This window comes from Hippocampus guttulatus, chromosome 5, assembly GCF_054856545.1.
Source record: "Hippocampus guttulatus isolate MCC_2025c chromosome 5, RoL_Hgut_1.0, whole genome shotgun sequence".
Taxonomy (NCBI): domain Eukaryota; kingdom Metazoa; phylum Chordata; class Actinopteri; order Syngnathiformes; family Syngnathidae; genus Hippocampus; species Hippocampus guttulatus.
Genome location: NC_141265.1, coordinates 14,803,175 through 14,824,234, shown reverse-complemented (window position 1 = coordinate 14,824,234; position 21,060 = coordinate 14,803,175). Strand labels below are relative to the sequence as shown.

Sequence of the window (21,060 nt, the reverse complement as noted above, 5' to 3'; positions counted from 1 at the left end):
AAAGGGGTTCTAAATTAATCAACCAGTGAAAGAGCGCGAGTGAAAGTGTAAGAAAGAATCATTTTACAAGGCAAAAAAAATATGAGCAAATATCTGGCTCCCTCTGCTGGCAACAAAGATAACTGCATTCTTTAAGCCCCCGAACGACAGTCATATAATTACAGTCATAAAAATGCTCTTGAACAGTGTTAATGCCTTGAAGAGTGTCGAGCGTTTCTACGAGTGACTTGACAGCAAAGTCATGAACAACACAGCCTCGGCATATCAAATTTGGTCCTGAGCCTACATTTTGGACTCATTCGGCTTTGAGAAAAAAAACAACACAACCACAATCAGCATTTATCATGATTATCTTCACATTTCACACGTTCACGTTTACACACATCATTAGTCATTTATTGTAATTTGGCTTTAACTGCGGAACTATATACAAGATTAAAGCACATTTGTCATTAGCATTGGCTGAACAAAAGCTGAAAGTCATAAACACATTTCAGTTCTGCAATCCTGAGATCTACTGAGGGTTCATTACATAACATCTAATTCAATTACTGCATTTACAGTCAGCGGACATTTCATTACGTACACCTTCATGTGCAAATAAGATTGACTGAGATTGATCGGAACTCTTCTGACAGTGAACAAAATGGTTGTCAAAGCAGGATAACTTGTTGTGGTGCCATCAGGTTGTGCATGTTTACCTGGTGTCAATACATAGTCGATGCTGTTGCTGTCTTAAACAAGCACTACCTACTACGTTTACAATTTTAAGTGTATTAGAACTTTTTTCGTCCAAACAATCTATCCTCGTTATTTGGTGTTGTTTCTCATTGCTGCGCTTCTTCGATGACATCAGCACTATTCCGTTCTCCCATTGGTTGTTTAAAGCAAAACACTTGTCTATAGTCATCTGCACACAAGAATATAAACTGCTCAAAATAAATAGAAAATGATTCGGAACCATTCCAGATTATGTATGAGACACAGTTGTGTGCGGTTATATTGATGGTTTGTAGAATTTTAAATTAATAATAATAATACAAAAGTTGTAGCTTTTTACAAATATGATATTGTGTACTAAATCAAAGCTAGTTTTGGTTGCAAGTATTATTTAGTCTCCTTCTGTAACATCCACCATTGTGAACAGGCTGCTGGTACAGACTAGTTCCTGGGTCAACTTCTTGTCCTCAAGGGTGGTTTCAGTGCAGATGAGCCCAAATAAAAGTTCCAAGGGTCGTGTCGTAGGTGCGTCTTTGTGCTACCCTCAGCCTGGTTTCACATGATGAGCAGCAGAGAGAGCAGAGAGCCGATCACAACAATGATGCTGTTGTAGATGGGCCCGCTGGATGCTCCGGTGTAGTACTCCATATCTCCAGAGCCCTCTGGCTCATACGCAGGCCTGGCTCCGTAGCCACCGCCGTAGCGTGGGTAGCCATAACCTCCTCCATAGCCCCCATACCCTCCGTAGCCCCCATACCCTCCGTAGCCCCCGCCATACCCGTACCCTGGGCGACTCAGGGCGGAGCCCAGCATGGCTCCTCCAATGGCCCCCGCCGCCGCAGCCCCGGCAACTTTACCGGCACTGGGGCCACTGCTCCTGGGAGGGGCCGGTCTGTAGGCTGGCCTGCTGCCACCCCAGCCCCCCCTGAAGCCTCCGCCACGCCGGGCATCCGTGCTGGGGGTTAGTGTGGCTAAGAGCAGCACACACATTGTCACTGTTAGGGGCATTTTTTGTAGCCTGGACATGATTGGTTTACCTGTCACAACACATTGAAAACAAAAAACAAAATCAAATACCAATACATCTGCTAATATTATACATACATATACAATATACAGTATACTACTACTAATACAGTATGGAGAGTAAGCCGCACTCCATGCATAATTGCCTTACTGACCATTTGATAAAGTTGATTGTTTTGCATTGAAATCATTTTATTCGTGAGCATAAACTCATCTGAAGTCAATTGGAACGATTTTTTTAAGTTAACACAATCTAACTATCTATCTATCTATACGTACCGTAACACCCAATAAACAAATAGATTACTCCCAATACAAGATAAGTTAATTTTACCTCAAACTAAAATAGACACATAAGATCTTCTGAAGACGGCTTTGTTATTTTTACCCCACTGATTATTGAAGAGCTCCTAATAATCCGTCTAAATGGAGACACACTTTTTACACAACTTTCATAATCCCCTGTTCCACTAATTGTTTTTTTTTTTTTTTACTCTGTGCTATAATATATAAAGCTATATCAAAAAGTGGTCAGTAAGTGTTCAATCTGAAATGATGCCCATATTGCTTGTAATAGTGCCTCAACCAACCTAGAATGAACATTGGAGGAATGTACATAATTACTGCTGAAATGAATGACATTATTTGTTCTATTATCGAGACGTACACATCGATTATTTTAAACCGGCAATAATCCAATTACAGTGTCGGTCATTCACAAACAAGGTGGGAACTTTTCAACACAAACAAATGTGACATCATCCGTTCAGTGGCGCACAACCAAATGCAATAATTTACGCATAAAATAATTAAATAGATCTCATGCGTATGAACTTTGCTGTTCCTCAAGCGCTGCATTTCTGTTTCTGCTCATTTGGAAAGATTCAGAGCGGCCCGGTGGCCGACTGGTTAGCACGTCGGCCTCACGGTGCAGAGGTGCAGGGTTCGATTGCGGCTCTGGCCTTCCTGTGCGGATGTTCTCCCTGTGCCTATGTGGGTTTTCTCCGGGTACTCTGGTTTCTGACAACCAGTTCAGTGTACCCCGCCTACTGCCTGTAGACAGCTGAGATAGGCTTCAGCACGTCCGCCACCCTCGTGAAGATAAAGTGGCTCAGACAATGGATGGATTGATGGATGGAAAGATTCAAACTATTTACACTCACCGGACACTTAATTAGGTACCCATGCAATGAGGTGCATAACAAGAGCAGCTGCTATTTTGTCTTCTTTTGTGAAGGTACTGTAGATTGTTGCATTCAAGTCCCGTAGTGCACCTAAAGAATGACCGAAGAAAATTGGTTTTTCCACTATATTCAAATTGAATGTCGTAGATCAAAAAGGTGCTCTCACCTGGTTGCCGTTCTGGGGAAAAAAAAACCAAAAAAACAAAGCACGTTTCCGTCCTCCAGAAGCTGAAAACCACCAAGTGTGTGCATGCGTGTTGGGCTGTGTGTGTTGCAGTGAGTGATGAGTGTTTCAGGGTCGGCAATTTACCCTTCAGACGGTCACATCGAGGGGATCATCAGCCCGCCTGTCATTGGCTGGCTGAGTGGTAATCTGTTGCGCCACTGACAGTAAGACTTAAACACCTCCTGGTCTAATTTTGAAGGAATGCGCTTAATAGTCCAATGAAGCAGCGAAACATCTTGTTATGGGCTCGGCTAATAGGATATTATCTGTTTGAGTAATGTTAGACTGGGGTTGGGAAAAGTGTGGCCATGTCGTTCCCGTTATCGCCCTCACCGAGCATGACATCATCAAGAGTCCCGTGATATTATTGCAGTCATTTTGCGATTAGAATTGGTCAAAGTGTAATTTTATATATATATATATATATATATCTCAAATGTGACCCTTCAACAGAAATGTTTATCCAACACCGTAATGAACACTGCTGAGAACTTGTTACATAACCATACCAAAGTGAGTTTTTTACAAATCCAACCACTGCCTCGTTTTTAACTCATTCAGTTCCAGCCAATTCTGGACCAAGTCTGAAAAGACGTTTAAAAACGTCTTTGGGAGTGAATGAGTTAATGACCACTTCGGCCTACTGCGCTAGTGTAATTTAAATTCGTTCATGAAAGTGGTGCAAGGAGATGGCACTTGGTGTAAAAAAAATAAAAAATAAAAATCCCAATCAATGTGCGACAGAAGTTGGAAGGACGATGGATGACATCTGGTGCCTATTAGAGTGGAGGCCACTATATCAGCAAATAAGTATCAAAATGTTTTAATCATACACATTAGCCTGTCTTCTCTAAAAATCTCTTTTTAATTAAATTACAATCATTATACAACACCCCCCGGCCCTACATTTTCACATCAGCATGAGTTGTTCCCATGTGAAGGATTAAAATATTTCATAGCTCTGCCTAAGTCATACAAAAAAAAAAAGCAGTCAAAAAAAGTCTGAAACAAAGCATGCACATTCTCAGAATGACATACAGACATTTGCATGGACTCTGTAAGTACGACACAGTACACTATGGGTCAAAAAGAAAACTACAAAATCACCGAAAGACATCCTACAGCGACACAAGAGAGTGCAGTAGACACCTTGAAGCGGCTTTAACGGTGTTAGCAGTGGGCAAATGTTTCTGGAGTAACAGACACACGGGACGCAACACGATGGCTGGCGTCTTTGTGTGCGCCGCTCTACACTCCTCGCTGACCTACTTCCACTCAGGCTCTGCATGTGCATATAAGCCGTGTGGATCACACACACATTATCGACGGAAAACAGTTACAACAGAGACAAGCAGACACAAGCGGTCTTGTGTTGTGCACCATGCAGGCTTAAAATAACAGCCCTCAAAAGTATTTTGCTGTGCTTTGAACACATCGACATGACATTCGTATCCGTACGTGGGATGTGATGAATGACGTGTCCTGTTCGGAGTACCTATAAGTGGAGAGTATACCACTCCGCCACCGGCAGTAGCGAAAAAAAAAATGCCCCAGGTGCATTGCGGGTACAGGAGGCTTTTGGCCTTTGTGCTCATCGTTTGATTTGTACGTTGAGGATATATGATCAAAGTTCTTCATTTGTGCTTGGTGAGTTTTGAGCAGGCACTTGACGAAAAGCAAGACATGATGCTTGTGCTTTAAATGGATTTTTAACACGAGACAGCGCGGGTGGCGCCATAGCCCAGTGGTTAACGTGTCTGGGTCGCATTTGAGAGGTCAGGCAGGTTCATTCGGTGACGTTCATTGAGGACTCTCAATGGAGAGTGAATGGTTGTTTGTCGACATGTGCCCTGTGATTGGCTGGCGCCCAGTCCCGGGTGTACCTTACCTCTGACCCAAAGTCAGCTGGAATCGTCTGCAGCTCACATGCGACCCGAATGAGGACAATGCACTATGGAAAATGGATGGCCAGCCAATCGGTTTGTCAGCTTCCCCGAGTCACACTGTGTTGTATCATGCCGGCACACAATGTAACCTGCTGTCTGCGCCACCCACAGCAGACACATCAAGATGGCGCCCTCGCCTCGTGTCTTGTGTGTTTGAAGCTTTTAGTCGTCGGACACTTTTGCGGCTGGTGGTTGCTGGTGTTCACATGCATGCGGGGCCTTCTGGCAGACAGCCGAGCTGCTTCTCTATGATGCAGCGTAGGACGTTGTACCTGCGGAATGTTAGCATTTATGAATCAAATATGTCTTTCAAGGGGACATTTTCTGGAACCTTTCATTTTGAATGACTTGTATGCTGATAGGTGCGTCTGTGGTGTGCCTGCCCACTCATCAAGTCTGTATTTAACCCAAATAAATCTTGTGTTATCTGAACATGTGTCTGTGAGCGGGCCAGTCTACACCTATATAGATATTACTTCACAGTGTGGCTAAGTTACATAATATATGCCCTAAACGGAGTTTCTGCCCCCATGACATGATCAGCTTGGACCGGGATCAGCTTGGCAAAGATCCAGAGCCATTTGCACAACGAGTGTGACGACCCTGCTCTCATGTGAAAGCCACAAGGTAAGTAGAGCTGCCTTGAAATTTGTGGGATGGAAATATTAGCTAATAAGACATTACCTTAGTTGTCAGGTACTTGACTGCTTAATGAGGTTGTCGACAGTGTGGCGTTTGTGATGAGTCCATACACAGCCACATACAAACAGTGCAGGAGTTTATGAAGCACTGCCTCCACATATAAAAAGCAATTTTATTTCCTTTGTGACTGCCCATTTTTCCCCAACACACACTGCAATTGGAAGACGCTTCATAGTTGTACAGGTCAGGCTCCACTTGCTCCGGTTGTCATAGTGACAACAGTCAGACTGTCCATTGGCCGAGCAGTGTATAGGGAAGATATATAGTCACTCATTTGAATGAAACCCCCCTCAAAAATAGGCCAAGAAAGTGGATATACAGTATACTGAAAACTCTTACCGGATTCTCAACCCTCTGGATATTTTGACAAAAGCATGTGTATCTTTTTTTTTAAATTGTGACAGAAAATGGAAAATATCACCTTTAATGTTGTGTGAATGTACCTTCTCCTCAGCTTCTGCACCTCTCTGTCTTCCTCCTCCTTCAGCTTGGTGATGAAGCTCTGCAGCACGGGCATCTCAAACTTGATATACTGCGCCACCTGATGGAGTGGAGGAGGAAAAGTGCACATGAGCGAGCAGAAAAGAAGCCAGGCTCAGTTGGGTGTTTGTGTGATATTTACATCATATGTGACTTCTTCTCCCAGGTCCTCCTCCATGAGGAAAAGTTTGCACACCTGCTCACACGGACCTTGCATCACTCTCAAAACCAGAGGGAAGTCACTGCGCTTCAGCTTTGCTCGCTCTGAAAAACAGACGCACACACACATTTTTTTAAATTATGCATTTTGAGCCTCTCATTAACACGGATGGGCACATTTTTTAAAAAATAAAAATGACTAAAGGGGTATGTAAGTGCAGTATATACTGTAGTTGAGCAGTTTTAAGATGTAATAACAGTGGTCACCACTAGACGGCAGACCTCACTTACAAGCACATCCAACCCTAAAATTGTATTTGCACACCAGAGAAGAGAGAGCACATTCTGGCTGGCATTAGGTCAAGAAAATATGTATATGCACCGAATTAAAAGCAAACCTATCTGCCAAGTTTGCTTTGAGATGCTATTAGCCATGAAATATTTTTAACCTAAGTCACCAATATAACACTCATCTCAAAAGTACAGCCCCCCGCCCTTTCCTCCTCTCTCACATAAGCACTCAGAGTCAGTTGAGACAAGTGCTACAGAAAATTGATGAACGGACTATGATTGTAAATGTTATAATATGTGAAAGCGTTATAAAAAAAAAAGAATTCGGATGAGACAGTGCTATTACTCACCCCCACTGGCATGGACGAGGTAGAGTGCCAAGTCATCCGGACTGTTTTCAATTTTAAACTTGTTGAGGAGAACTCTGAGCACCTGAGGTGTCGTCATGCAGCTGTTGATGCGAACGTTGGTCACTGAGCCGAAAGCAGGCGTGAACACGGCTGTCTGAGAGACGCAAATATCAAAACGGGAATTGAATTGTTCTTATGCACAATGCCTAGCCCCCCCCCCCTTCTTCCTTCAGTATTCAAGTTTCATCATTTTAAATGTGCCCGTTTTCCCTCCACTTCACTCAAACACTTGCTCAAATTTTATCTTGCATCACAGAGTAAAAAATAACAATGTGCCAACTTGTACCTCAGAAAATAAGGTATTACTGTTTTTAATAGCCTGTGTTTAAGTGATTCGCTCCTCGTATTTACAGTGCAAGTGCATCACCTTGTGGTTGTAAAAGTGTCCGTTGATGGAAAAGCGATGGCGTCGGATCTTCCTCTGGTCGCTGGGGGAGCGGCGGTGGACTCGCCTTAGAATTCCAGCATCACTCTTGGTCCTAAGCAGCTGAGCTGAGGTCTCACTGTCCTCTGTCAGGTCAACGGGAGAGACACCATCACCTAAATGAGTTGTTGCTTCATCAAGCCGACTGTGCACTGCTCGTGGGGACATTCACCTTCGGCATGCTCCTCCATCACACCGTTGTCTTCCGAGTTGTTGTCAGGCGATGTCACCACCACAGTGGGCGGAGTCACATGTGGCATTTGTTGACTGTCTGCGCTGTTTGGGGAGCTGGAAGGAAGTCATGGATTCAGAGTTTGCTCGTATTTTTAATTTGTGTACGTATTAGATGCAGTCTACACTAACTGACCACAACAATTGGTACATCCATGACATGTAATACCACAACCATCCAACCGTCAGTTTTCTAGAGCTCCCTCATTAGGGTCATGGGTGACCCATAGACCATCTGGGGTGACTTTATTTTTTTATCCAAAAAATATTTGGTAAATTGACTGATAACAATACAATGTAAAATAAGCAATTTAACAAGCATTGTACAAGCCTTTGTTTTCTTTATTAATTTATGGCTAATTATTTTTAAAATGGGAATCAATTAATATTCATAAATTATTTAAAATAGGAATCAATTTATTATTAAAAAAACATTACATATACTCCTCAATCATTTTGTTAAACAAATGGTCAATGATCCAAAATGTAAATAATTCTCATTTTATTTTCAAATAAACTATTTTACATACACATTTACCAATGTTTTATTTCCTGTATTTGATGAGTTACTATAACAAATGAGATTTAATTAATTAATTTATTTATTTTTGTTCGAATTAATGGTTTTACAAATTTTACACACACACACACGCACGCACGCGCGCGCACACACACACACACACACACACACACACACACACACACACACACACACACACAATTTCCCATCTCATAAGAACATACAGGTGCACAGAATATGAAGGTATTTTTGCCGCCGGTGACCTTCAAGATGTGAAAATTTCCGGTCATTGTGGCGTAACCTGATCAGTGTGCACTTCTCACCCTTGACTGTCCAGAATGCAACCCGAGTGCCAGGATGTAGAGGATGGAGGAGGTCGGATGCGCTCGTGGTCGTCCTGCATCTGAAGCCTGATTGGACGGCGCAGGCCCCAAAAGATGTTCAACAGGCCCTCCACAATCAGCTCTCCCTCTTCCTGTTAGGGAGATCAATGAATGACATGCTACCGGATCGAAGCACTGTCCGTGTGTGCGAAATGGCTGAGAATGTGACACACATAAATACCTCTCTGTGCCTGAGCTGTAGATTCTGTCCTTCATAGTAGAGGTTGTATGTTTTCAGATGCGAGAGGATGGTTGCCCTGGAGACAAGAGGTGATCACATCTCAGCACTACTCTAGAGCACGGGTGTCAAACTCAAGGCTTTCTTGGAACCAAACCCCTCATTACATTAACAAACAATAGTTTAATAAAGCATTATTATTGACTGTTTTTATTTGGTTTCAGTCATAATGGCCCTCAAAGGGAAACGGTGTCACTAAAATGTGGCCCACAACAAAAATGAGTTTGACACCCCTGCTCTAGAGCATCTTTGGCCGGATTTACACGGCATAGTTCAAGTGAAACAATTATGACGTGTCACACTCAAGTGGCACAGTTGGGCTAGCCTTCAGGTATAAACATATTACTGTATGTGGAATTGGACCTATTAAGATTGGAATCCTCTCAAGAGCTGATACAAATCCGAGTAAACACACAAATACAGTCGAACACGTTAAGGTTGTTACAGATGCAGCTGTTGCGAAAGCGCGACATAAATAAAGATGTATTGTAAACCCAAGCTTGACATTGAAATGCAGTAAAACCACAGGAACCGAGCCGTGTTGAGAATATCAATAAACCGGGAGTAACTGACACCACCCCAAAATGTTCCGAATGGCCAAAACCGTGAAAGTGAGTCGCTTACTTGCTGATGAACTTGTTCTCGCCGACCTGAACCCCATTGTGAATGCCATCCATGGTCACACTGCATGAGAGGAGCTGATGGGAGAAACAAAAGATGTGCTTGATCATTATCGCCACGGTCTCATGACTCCTCATGACCAGCAGAGGAAGAGCACAAAAGGACCCAAAACACAAGATTGATTGTACGGCAACTATTTTCTCCAGGAGACATATAAACAACTCGGGCCTCCACTGCATACTCGAACACACGCTCTTAAACAAACACATAGTTGGACGTCTTGGCCACTATAATCCTCCTCTGTCTTGATGTGTTTTCTGTATGCGCATGGAAAAAGAAGCTTCTGTTTGGGCGAACAGGTGCAGGGGACACATGTGCAACTTGTTAAGCCAAATTTTTCTTTCAGCTGCTCCAACAAAACCACACGCCATTTGAAGATATACAAGCTCAAAAATATGACTGAAACATGAGATTTTTCCAGATCTGTGCATTCGTACACGCAGTTCAACGTTGCAACTTAAAACACATTTAGACATAAACAAAGTTGATTCAACCCAAGTGGAAAGCTGGCAGTAGTTTCAAAGTGGGGTTTTTTTTCACTGCATGGGTCAAAACGGGAATTGACCGAGCAGCTGTCATGATGTGCAGAGGATGAATCCTCCACATGGTTTTGAAACACTTCCTCTCTTAATCACTAAGCACAGGGCTTTCACTTCATTCACCAGCCTGACATTTATTTGCCTGTCGACTGTGAGATCGGGAAAGAGCGGGAACTAATCCCACGTCAGTAATGTGAACACCACCAACAAGAGAAAAACAAGTGATGTGTTTACTAGTCACATGAGTTTTACCAGTAATGTGTGAAACATTCTGTATGATTTGCTTAGAAATGAATGTACATGGTCTCACAGTGTCAAACCAGGAGTACTGGAATTTGCCGCAAGAAAGCAGTTTAAACAAATATGCCAAACTTCGTCTTCAATTTCGTCCATGAGTCTTTTTGACAATTTCCATCCATTCTGTCATGATAAGAATTGAGATTGGTAACATCGGTGAGTTATTTCTTTCTTTCTTTTTTATTTTTTGGGGAGGGCGGGGTGAATTTTGGGATCCCAAAAATAAGCTACAGTTCATAACAATAAACATGATTTGCAAAAAATTTGAAGGGGAGCATTAAAGCTAGCGGAGGTTATGTCGTTTTTTTTTTGGTCTTTGTTTTATGTTTAGTTTGACAGTAACCATCAACTGAGACTGCTAACTTACGCTTGTCGTGAAGTGAGTTCAGTCACCTGCAATCATACAGTTTTTGTCTTTTGAGTTTGTACTCACAAATCAAAGCAAAAGAAAAAAAGGGCTGATCAATGGCTCGTATCTTGTAATTAGTAAACCAGGTCACTTTGATCTCGAGGCACCATTGAATTGCCAAAGTAGACACTCAAAAATGCAACAGAGCAGGCATGATAATTAGATGAGGAGTGTGTTAATATTAAAAAACCGTGAACAGTGTTGTCATGAAGGTCTTTTCAATGTGCGCGTGTGTGTGTGTGTGCAAGTCTGGTCTCATGAGAGCAAAGGCAAACAGAAAAGAGGCAAGCGGGGGTGTATAAAGGAAATACTCCCCTTCCGCTGTATCACTTCCTCCTTTGCTCGCCCAGTCACTCAGGAAACTGCCACACAGCGAAGACTTCCTCAATCCAATGCCAACGCAGATGAATTAGCACCCACACCCACAGATCATCCCCACGCACAAACAGAGCCCCCCCCCCCATTTTAACACCACCGCTACGCAATCTGAGCCTGTCAATCAGCTCTCTGAATTGAATTAAATATTAAAACGCAATCAGCCAAGCGTTATCAATATTTCAACGCCGTTCTGTCACACCTCAACGGGTGGCGTCAAGCTACAAAATGGAGATGATGATACTCTTGGGGCAGCCATTGTTGTGGGCTCATTACAGCCTGGCTGATGTCACAATCAGGGATTCCGTGGTTCAATCGAATTTGATGTTCACAACACAGGATTTGCCGTCGTAAACAGTGAACAGGTTAAACATTTGCGATCGTTTGCCCTTCGGTGAGACATGAGAGGGGTTCGAATGAACATCTCAGTAGACTGAATTCCCTCGTGGCTCATTACGGCATCAGCCAGTCGAAAGCTTCTGTCTCCTCCCCACTTTTCGCCATTGCCCACTGCTTCTTTGCGGGCACATGTCTACATTCTACAAACAGTTTAGATTCACATTTTTTCCCAGTCTGCGTCTCCCATCTAAACTCTCTCCTTTTGTGTGTGGTTGTGAAAGAGCGCAAATCATTCTGCATGTAATTAAAAGTCATGACCACGACTTCCTGGCTTCCAAGTCCCCATCACCCTGCTCTCTTAATGACAAGCACACATGCCTGTCTTTTTTTTAAACTGCTATGGGTTTCTTTTAATGAGATGAATAGCTTTTAATACCCTCCTCCCGACTCCTGTAACCCTTCGAAACTCTGCAGATCGCTTCTATTGTCAATAGTGTCATAGCAACCCCAGAAACATTGAACCAAAAATATAGTTCCTCCTGCTTCCCATTAGACGTGGCAGGGCCATTTAAAGCTTGGCAGGCATGACTGAAAGAGAGATTAGGTTGTGTAAAAAGATGCTACTGCACCAGCACAAATGTACTTTCGACTCAGGACAACCACCATGTTGTTTAATTTATACATCCTGCATACAATTGAACCATAGTGCCTCTCATGTCTTCCGAATGAGTCCATAAAATGTATTAATTGAAGAGTTGAAGGCACGTATTTTTACACACACAATAATCTCAGGCACACCACAAAACAAAAATGTCACAAAAACTAAGGAACAAGTTAATTTTGTACCATGTGTCATCTACTGGAAGTGTACAGCTCAGGTCCAGATGCCCACACGCGGGCTCGCTAATGTTACACGCTATCTCAGTGAGTTTATCCTCTTGAAGGCAAGTATCTATGGCAACACAATCAGTATATTTTCTTAGTATTGTTTTAATAATTTAAATGTTTTTAAAGCCCATTTTAGCTGACTTCAGGGAAGTGGTAGGCTGCAATGACTGCCAGCCAACTGTCCAGCCCAAATTGATAGATGATGGATCGATGGTGTGGGACAAGTAAAAGCGAGGCTGCAACCAAAACCGGTGCAGAAACAAAGTCTGAGCAGTACAAAAAAAAGAGCAATCAACATCTGTACCATTTATGCCGTTCATGGTCCTGAGGCACTTGGAGCCTGTCAAAGCTGATTTAAGGCGAAAAGGTGGCTGACATCCTGGATTGGTCGTCAGTGAAATGAAAGACACAGTCAAGACAACCGTTCACACTTGCACTACACACCGTCATTGACGGCGAATTGAAAACAGACGTCCAAACCACTATACCATCATGGATGTGCGTCTAATAAATGAGTCAAAAGCGAATCTCTCATCTAGCAATGTGTGTAACGGTCATATTTTTAAGGTAAACGTCAGAGTATTTTGTAAAAAACTTAACATCTGAGTAATTGTAACCTTATGGCTTATTATTACGTTGTCAGTCACAGGCTCGGCGCATTCCCACTTTGATGCATCTCCAAGCTTTAGACGAAGCCCACACTTCAAGATGATTGTACTGGGCTAGCATCCCTTGAACGAGGTGTTCCGCATGATAATTTTAAACAAACAAAAAACACGAAATGGTGATTGTTTTCGGTTAAAAGCGTTTACAAATTTGAAACACACACAATGCCGCAGTCCATTCAGTGTTCATATTAAAGAACTGCTTACCCTAAACTACGGGGACGTTGTCGGCGACGTCAAGGGTTTGTGTTCCGTTTCTCTCCCGTGGTCGTGTTGCTGGGAGTCGCCGGTTGAACTTACGTTCCTCGGCTCTCGGTTCGTCGGCCCACGGTCGCCGTTGCTCGGTCTGCCCGCGTTGTAAGGCTCAAGACTCCGACACGGACAGAGCGAGTACATCTGTCGTGGCGGGCGACTGGGCTCGCTCGCGCCTCCCTGGCAGCCAATCACGGCGCGGGGCCCCCCAACGAGTCTATTGTGCACGAGACTCGCTCACACTTGAATGAAAGCCCCTTTGAACAATGGGCCAGACCAGCAGCCAAATCGTGAGCGTCTCCTTGTTCTTCGGAAAGAGCACGTGGTTCCTTGAGGTGGGAGTACAGTATAAAAAGTATCAAAGAAAACATGCAACGTGGCAGTTTGGCTTTTCATTAGCTTAGCTTTCATATATTTTAATAAAACAGATGAGATACAGTGGTGGGGCAACACTGACCTACATCTACAACCTACATTTTAACATTTGCTCCATAGAATTGTATCAACTGTTGTGGACTGTTGGGTAACAACACTTAATTTTTACTTCACTTCTGCAAAAGGATTTTATTTTTCAATTGATTGTATCGGTTATAGGTCAAATTAATGGCCGCTTTTGAAATTATTTATCTTTTGCCATTTTTTTAATAACACAAAACCTGGCATTTAAGATGTGTAGACTTTTACATTCTCACTACATTTACCATCCATCCATCCATTTTCCGAACCGCTTGATCCTCACTAGGGTCGCGGGGGGTGCTGGAGCCTATCCCAGCCGTCTCCGGGCAGTAGGCGGGGGACACCCTGAATCAGTTGCCAGCCAATCGCAGGGCACACAGAGACGAACAACCATCCACGCCCACACTCACACCTAGGGACAATTTAGAGCATCCAATCAGCCTGCCACGCATGTTTTTGGAATGTGGGAGGAAACCGGAGCACCCGGAGAAAACCCACGCAGGCCCGGGGAGAACATGCAAACTCCACACAGGGAGGCCGGAGCTGGAATCGAACCCGGTACCTCTGCACTGTGAAGCCGACGTGCTAACCACTGGACTACCGGGCCGCCACTACATTTACCATAAAACTTTAAAAAATTCACAATGAATGTGTGGAGACAAAATTGGAACCAGAGTGAATATTTGACATACTGTACGATTTTTATTCATTGACAGGAGGTGAGTTGTTGAAAACAGGCCCATAAATTTTGGGAAGGTTTCTAAACTACTTCATTAGCATAGTAACATAAAATTTCCATTGATTGGTCAATCATGAATTAATAACATGATCCTAATGAGTTGAAAGACTGTAGATTTGTGTATATGAAAGCAGAGGTCTGCACATAGATTTATATTTTAGTATAAAATTAGGACAAGAAAAAACCCCATCATACATTCTGTGATTTCTTATTAAATAGTATTAGAAACAAAGAATTAACCATTTTTGTTGCTACAATTAGTTTTCACAATTTCTCTTCCCAGAAGCAAGTTAAATATACATATAGTCTATTTTCTAAGTTTGCCTCGTCATTTGATTTTTGTATTATTTAACAATCCATCCATTATCCGAACCACTGATCCTCACGAGGGTCACGGGCATGCTGGAGCCTCCTATCCCAGGTGTCATCGGGCAGTAGGCGGGGGTACACCCTGAACTGTTTGCCAGTGTGTTAACAAAGGGAAGCAATTTTAAAAGGAAAACAAAACAACAACAAAAAAAAACAATCACAAATATAGAACCTGTAGTACACCGAAAGATTATTGTACATGTACCCCTTTCATAATAATCAAAAGCAACAGATGTCATTGTGTGCTCTGGCCATCTTATTAAGAACCATCCACTGCTTTGTCACAAAACCAGTAAACATGTCAATGGAGGAGGTCCGGTTTTGTACAGGTTATTATTTTTTGACGGCGTTATGTGATCAAATCCAAGTGAAGTTAGGTTGATGCACGTCAAACTATGTTATGATAAAGTCGGTTTCCGTGACAACCGCAGCTTCGGTCAGCTCGTAATAAGGGGACCAGGTCTTTTGTTTTCTCCTGCGGCCATAAACTTTGACAGTCAGTATCTCCAGGGAGGAAAAAAGGTACACCGAACAAGAGGACTCACTTGCAGGACAGCACAGGAAGGTGTGTCTGTGTGCTTGAGATAAGTGTCATTTGCATGAATGTAAATATGACTGCTTGCATGTTGTGTGCATGAAACTGTAGTCAAGCATACGAAAGCTTTTTTTAAAATGGATGATTCCAGCAACAATTGAACAGCTAAGTAAATGCCGGTTAAGAATTTCATTCATTGAGTGAAACTAAGTAGATTGTACATATTTTGAAATACTGAAATGATATAAACAGATATATTACTCGTACAATGGAATGATTCTCAATCATTGTGAAGTGAGGGATCATCAGGTGTACCATGGGAAATTATCCAATTTTAAAGTCCCCTTGTTGAATGCAAACAAACAATAGGAAATATATTCTTTTTCCTCTGTGAAGAACGTTTAACATTACCGTGGCTCGTTGAGAAGCTGAGAACATCTTCATTTAGTGCCATTTGTATGTCTGTAAAATACATAAACACCAGTAGGAGCAGCACAAAGCCGATTGAATTCAAGCAAAAAAAAAAAAAAAAGTGGCAAACCTTTAGAATTTTTCTTAATATCCAAATTAATTATAATTAATATATGTTTTTACAGAGTACAATATTATAAAGTGCTATTTTTCATATTAAAAACACATTACTTTTTTCCGGTTGGTCCTCCCGCATTCATTTCAAAGGGGAAAGATGATTTGTGACATGAGCGTTTTGAGTTGAGTATTTCAAGGCACCACTGTAATAGCTTTCTTTGTATTCAATTAAACAGGTCCACATTTCACCAAAGTATATTTGGAAAGAAACTGAGACAGGATCATCATTATTTCAGCTGATGCACTTTTGTTGTCGTTTGGTGGTGTGCCATAACATTTTTCGAACAAAAGTTTGGCAAATACTGTTATAATAGGATGTGAAAGTGAAAGATACAAGTGGGGAACAAATAAATTGGAGGGGGGAAAAATAAGCACAACAAAATGCCATTCATGTTTCTGCACATGAGAGGCTACTAACAGTCAGGTAGTTAGAGTTAAGGCCCAGCAGTATTATGTGGTTCATTTGCCAGTCTTCAGGCCCATTCTGAAAGCATTGTAAGGTAAATGTAATATTCTTGGCACCTTGAAATGTAACGGAATCGTAAAAAGGCTCTGACATCTGGCGTGATTCATTTATTCTTAACAGCGATAAGGGCAGTTGACGCCTTCTATGGACAAAAAACTGTTGAATTTAGCTGAAGCTGATGATGGCTTGTGGTGATTATGAGCTTTTATCGGGCAGGATGGCTAATAAATCATAAATATACTTTCAGCATCGAGCAAGCCACACAAAGACCTGCTTCAAAAGAGCTTTGCACAATAACATTCCTTCCATAAATAAACCAATGGCTTTGATAAAGACATAAAGGTCATATGAAGGTGAGAAAATATTGGCTAGTTTTTATGGAAAATGTCTTTTGCTTTCCTTTTTTTTTTTTTTTGGTAACAAAATTTAAAAGCAAAAAAACCTTTTGGTTTCGCGAAAAAAATATCAACGGTATACAATATCACGCACTTTTCAAGTAATTTAGTGTAATTGTGCTACCTTGTGTTGCTATTATCACAAGCTGCATGAAAATGGAGACTGCATGAATGAAAAATGTTGACAGCATTAGCAACAGACGATCCAATCGAGCCAGAAAACGCAACATACACAAGTTCTTGTTTCGTTACAGTTTTGTTACAGTTGCCCAATCCCAAACTACAGTAGTTCACGCCGTTCTCAGTGGGCAAGTGGATAAGTGGCTGGGCTGTATCGTGACCCTGTAAACAAGGAACAGAGGATCCACACAGAGGATCAGAGAGCCCAGCAAACAGTCAAAAGACCTGTGCAGATGTGTAGGATCAACGCTTATGACCCGTCTCTGAGAAGGCCACGTGAGGTACAGTACGGAATTGCTTTAAGAAGAAGCCGCCAGAGAATGGGATGTCTGGCTCTTGCTGGAGTCATCTTCACTTGTGCTATTTGTATTTGCTTATGTGAGAAGACGGGGGGGGGGGGTAATTACATTGGTCTGTAGCAAATTTTAATCAGAGATGACTTTGTGTGTCCCTTAAAAATATTTTTGACGATGACTTAAAGAATGCTTTTACCTTTTTTTCCCCCTGGCACATCAGGTTTTTGAGATATTTTCTTTTTCTAAAGCTTTAGGCAATAACAACAGTGTCAATTCTGTCTTGAAGCCGTTGAGGCTAACGGAGTGAAGCCAGCAAGGCAAACGGAGAGACCACTCTGGGCAGGATTATTCTGCTTAATTTGACAGTGGCATTAAAAGAGTAGTTTAGAACATTGATTCTCCTTCTACAGAGCTTGAGTTTAACTCTAAACCAGAAACGGAATGTGGCATGACAGAAATAGATTTACCGGTAGCTATGTGTTACTATACAAAAATTATGTATTTCTTCCATTTTCTGCCAAACCCAGCTGGCTTTGAACGAGAGGCATGGTACACCCCGGACTAGGTGCTAGCCATAGCGCACAGTGTACAAACTACAAATACACAAAGAACCATTCACAATCACTTTCACACCTAAGGACAATTTAAAGTCTTTGATTAAGTAAAGTTGTTGAAATGTAGAGGGAACCTGGTCCACCCATAGACAACCCACACAAACAGGACCAGATCATACAAAAGTCCACATGAGAAGTTCACGACCCGGATTTAAATAGCTAACCCCAGAACTGTTAGAACTGAGCAACAACCGTCCTTATAGTTTACTGTACATCTTTTTACATGAGCGAACACAGCCAGCGGAAGTGAAGATGACGCCAGGAAGACTCACGTGAAAAGTCCCTTCGAACTGTTGCCAAATGATCCCTTTGTGTCGATGCTAAGATAGATGCTAATACTGACAACCGTAGTGACATGTAAACTGCGAGACCGTGAAACTAGTTTTGCGGAAAATAAGCCAGTTTTCCTCTGTAGAGTTTTTCCGAGCCAAGCGTGGAGTGACATTCGTAACTGAGGAGGCAGCAGCAAAAACAATCACAATCACTGCGCCGGGGCCGAGGGCCCCTGATGACTCGGACCTGAACAGACATGCTTCCAAGAGCTGTAGGACTAAGCTAATTTTGGTAGGGCTGTTGGTGTGTGTGCATATGGTTGCATACATGGCATCAAGTCATTGTGACCTTTTTTTCTTTGCATAATTCTCAATTGGCAGACTTTTTGTGTCATAATTGTATGCCCGTGTGGATTAAAGTGACAGTGTAAATTAATGCACGTAGCCATTACGTTGCATATCGAGCACACATGCAAACACACCAAGCAGATGCCATGTGGTTAACATCTTCTGGAGCATGCTGGCTGCGGCTTGCAGCATGCTTAAAATAGCATAGTGGGAAACAACAAAAGAAAACAGACAGACAGACGGAGGTCAGTACTTCACGTGTCATCCACACGCTCGCCAATCCTGCGCTGCACCCTTGCATCCTTTTCTCTCAGCGTACCGTCCCTTGCTCCCTCAATTCACACACCATCTCGATGGCTACGCTGGACTCTCGCCATGGGAACCCACTCCCTCGCTTCCTCCCTTGTCCGCATCCATGTGTCTGCCATTGCTCCTGCAGGTTTCCTGCAGCCTCCCCCACTGGTAGCCGGCAAAGGTGGGGCTAATTGGGAGGTACTTGAAGATGGAATGCCTGCGGATGAAGTCCATTCCAAAAGGCAGGTCATAGGACCGCATCCCTTCCAGCTCCGCAGCGCTGGGACCCGAGCCGCGCTTCAGCTTCCTGATACCTCGCTCCTCAGGAGAACCTGACGAGAGGTGAAGGTCATCTCCAGTCATAGTCTCATTTTCAGCATCCATAACATGACGAAGTAGTGGTGGGAGCTCAGTATTTCACAAGTCACAACGTGCCGTAGTCTGTCACTAGTCGACACTAATGCAGTAATTTACTGTAACTACAGATTATTTATATAGAAAAACACTGAGGCTGGGAATAAAAAATGAATGAATGAAAATCACCGAGTAAAGAATTCCCCTGTCATTTCAGTTTTTTCCAATGGCCCAGCTACATCGCAGATATTTTTGTGGAACATTCCAACTTATTTATTATGGAAATTTCCCCAAAAACGGTGAAAACTGGCACTTTATAGTCATTGCCTATATGGATTTTAACAGTACAGTGGACCCACACTATTTACCGGGGATAAGGACTGAGCCAGCCCACGAATAGTGAAATCCACATCTAACTCATGACCACTGAAATGCATTGGTATGGAAAAAAAGAAAATTACCCCCCCCCCCCCAAAAAAAACCCTCTTGATAATTTTCATTCTCAATTTTTCTGTGCATGCTAAAACACATTTCACACTTACAAATTTACTGTGCATATTAAAATGAATTTACGTTCTTCTGAGCTGCGTATGGCGGCAAGTGAAGTGTGCCTTTGGGCGCTGAGTGCCAACATATTTTCACGCGGCTCCGCAAGCAAATTCATTGCACGCCTTTCGTAACTTTGAATGTTGTTACTGATATAAAAGTAAGGTCACAATAATATGACATTCATTTGACTTTTGTTTCAGCTGCTAGCTGGATATATAAATGGCTCACCTGGAATAGTGTTGTCCAAAATGAAAGCAACTGAGCCTCCGACAAACATGGCGGTGGTGAGGAGAACGTTTAACACTTGGTCAATCTCAACAATGCCTGGAAAAAGCAAGAAAAACAAAAACAAGCTATTTCAACAGTGAAAGCTCAACACAGTGAAACTTTGCGTCTCTTGCCAAACTACAATAATTGTATTACTTATGTTGTTGGGATGAAATCCCAAAGGTGACCAAAAAAAATAAATCAATCTATACCGATTCATCTCAGTAAATTATAATATCATGAAAATCTTAACTTATTTTAATTGCTCAGCAGTCAAGGAGTGACAGACACTTCATTACATTGGTTTAGACTTGCTAGTTCACAAAATGAAAACAATGATTGTCCCACCCTTCATCAAACTGGACCAACCACATGATGTACATGGTGAGATTTGCTGTCAGTCCGCTGCACTCACCTGTGACCAGCGGGTTCTGTTTGAGGTAACTTGGCAGCATCAGGCCAAAGAAGATGGAGAAACCCAGAACAAAAAGGTTCCTGGAAGAGTTGAGGTCGATGAACTGCAGGTTGGAAAGCCCCACCGCCGTGATCATGCCGAACAAGGTGCAGAAAAGAGCCCCCAGCACGGGGTCCGGCAGGGAGGCGAACAGGGCGCTGAATTTACCCACGAGGCCCAGCAGCAGCATCATGACGGCTCCGTACTGGATCACACGCCTGCTGCCCACCTGGAGATAAGATCGCCTCATTTATTCTCCTTATTACATATTCACCATGCCATCCACTAAACACTTTCATGGCTAATAGCACCCGGATGTTTTAAGCTTTGCTTTTGCCATTTTGTGGGAGAATATTTGAAGCTGACCGTTAAGTCAAATTTTGGCCTGCAGCTCAAAGCAAAAAAAAAAAAAAAAAAAAAAAGACCACAACTTGGGCACTTGTAAATCAATGTACCACTGTACCAGAAGATAATTGTCCAGGGTTGAAAGTTTGATTGA

The 21,060-nt window shown here is 42.5% G+C and overlaps 3 protein-coding genes across 6 annotated transcripts in view; all 3 read right to left on the bottom strand.

Annotated features, from left to right (window-relative positions):
- Positions 1-327: 327 nt before the first annotated feature.
- Positions 328-3,263, bottom strand: LOC147205213 (uncharacterized). 2 transcript variants are annotated; one of them, XM_086112452.1, is made up of 3 exons: positions 3,097-3,263; positions 2,910-3,020; positions 328-1,757 (listed from the first exon to the last, which is right to left on the bottom strand). In XM_086112452.1, exon 3 carries the CDS (start codon positions 1,744-1,746, stop codon positions 1,276-1,278), a length of 471 nt encoding a protein of 156 aa, XP_085968578.1. In that variant the 5' UTR covers positions 1,747-1,757; positions 2,910-3,020; positions 3,097-3,263; the 3' UTR covers positions 328-1,275. The 2 variants fall into 2 exon arrangements, with proteins under 2 accessions (XP_085968578.1, XP_085968579.1); XM_086112453.1 differs by lacking the exon at positions 2,910-3,020 and having other exon boundaries at positions 3,097-3,258.
- Positions 3,264-4,002: 739 nt separating this feature from the next.
- Positions 4,003-14,033, bottom strand: rassf2a (Ras association domain family member 2a). The gene is made up of 10 exons (XM_086110967.1): positions 13,341-14,033; positions 9,565-9,638; positions 8,884-8,959; positions 8,643-8,794; positions 7,741-7,856; positions 7,512-7,654; positions 7,085-7,238; positions 6,427-6,548; positions 6,248-6,345; positions 4,003-5,374 (listed from the first exon to the last, which is right to left on the bottom strand). Exons 2-10 carry the CDS (start codon positions 9,615-9,617, stop codon positions 5,305-5,307), a joined length of 984 nt encoding a protein of 327 aa, XP_085967093.1. The 5' UTR covers positions 9,618-9,638; positions 13,341-14,033; the 3' UTR covers positions 4,003-5,304.
- Positions 14,034-14,523: 490 nt separating this feature from the next.
- slc23a2 (solute carrier family 23 member 2) overlaps positions 14,524-21,060 on the bottom strand; it is a 32,145-nt gene continuing 25,608 nt past the window's right edge. For all 3 annotated transcript variants that reach the window (XM_086110964.1, XM_086110966.1, XM_086110965.1), the window contains 3 exons: positions 20,523-20,790; positions 20,069-20,164; positions 14,524-19,269 (listed from right to left, as the gene is read on the bottom strand). In XM_086110964.1, coding sequence (XP_085967090.1) covers positions 19,001-19,269; positions 20,069-20,164; positions 20,523-20,790 — 633 coding nt within the window. In that variant the 3' untranslated portion in view covers positions 14,524-19,000. The remainder of the gene's footprint in view (positions 19,270-20,068; positions 20,165-20,522; positions 20,791-21,060) is intronic.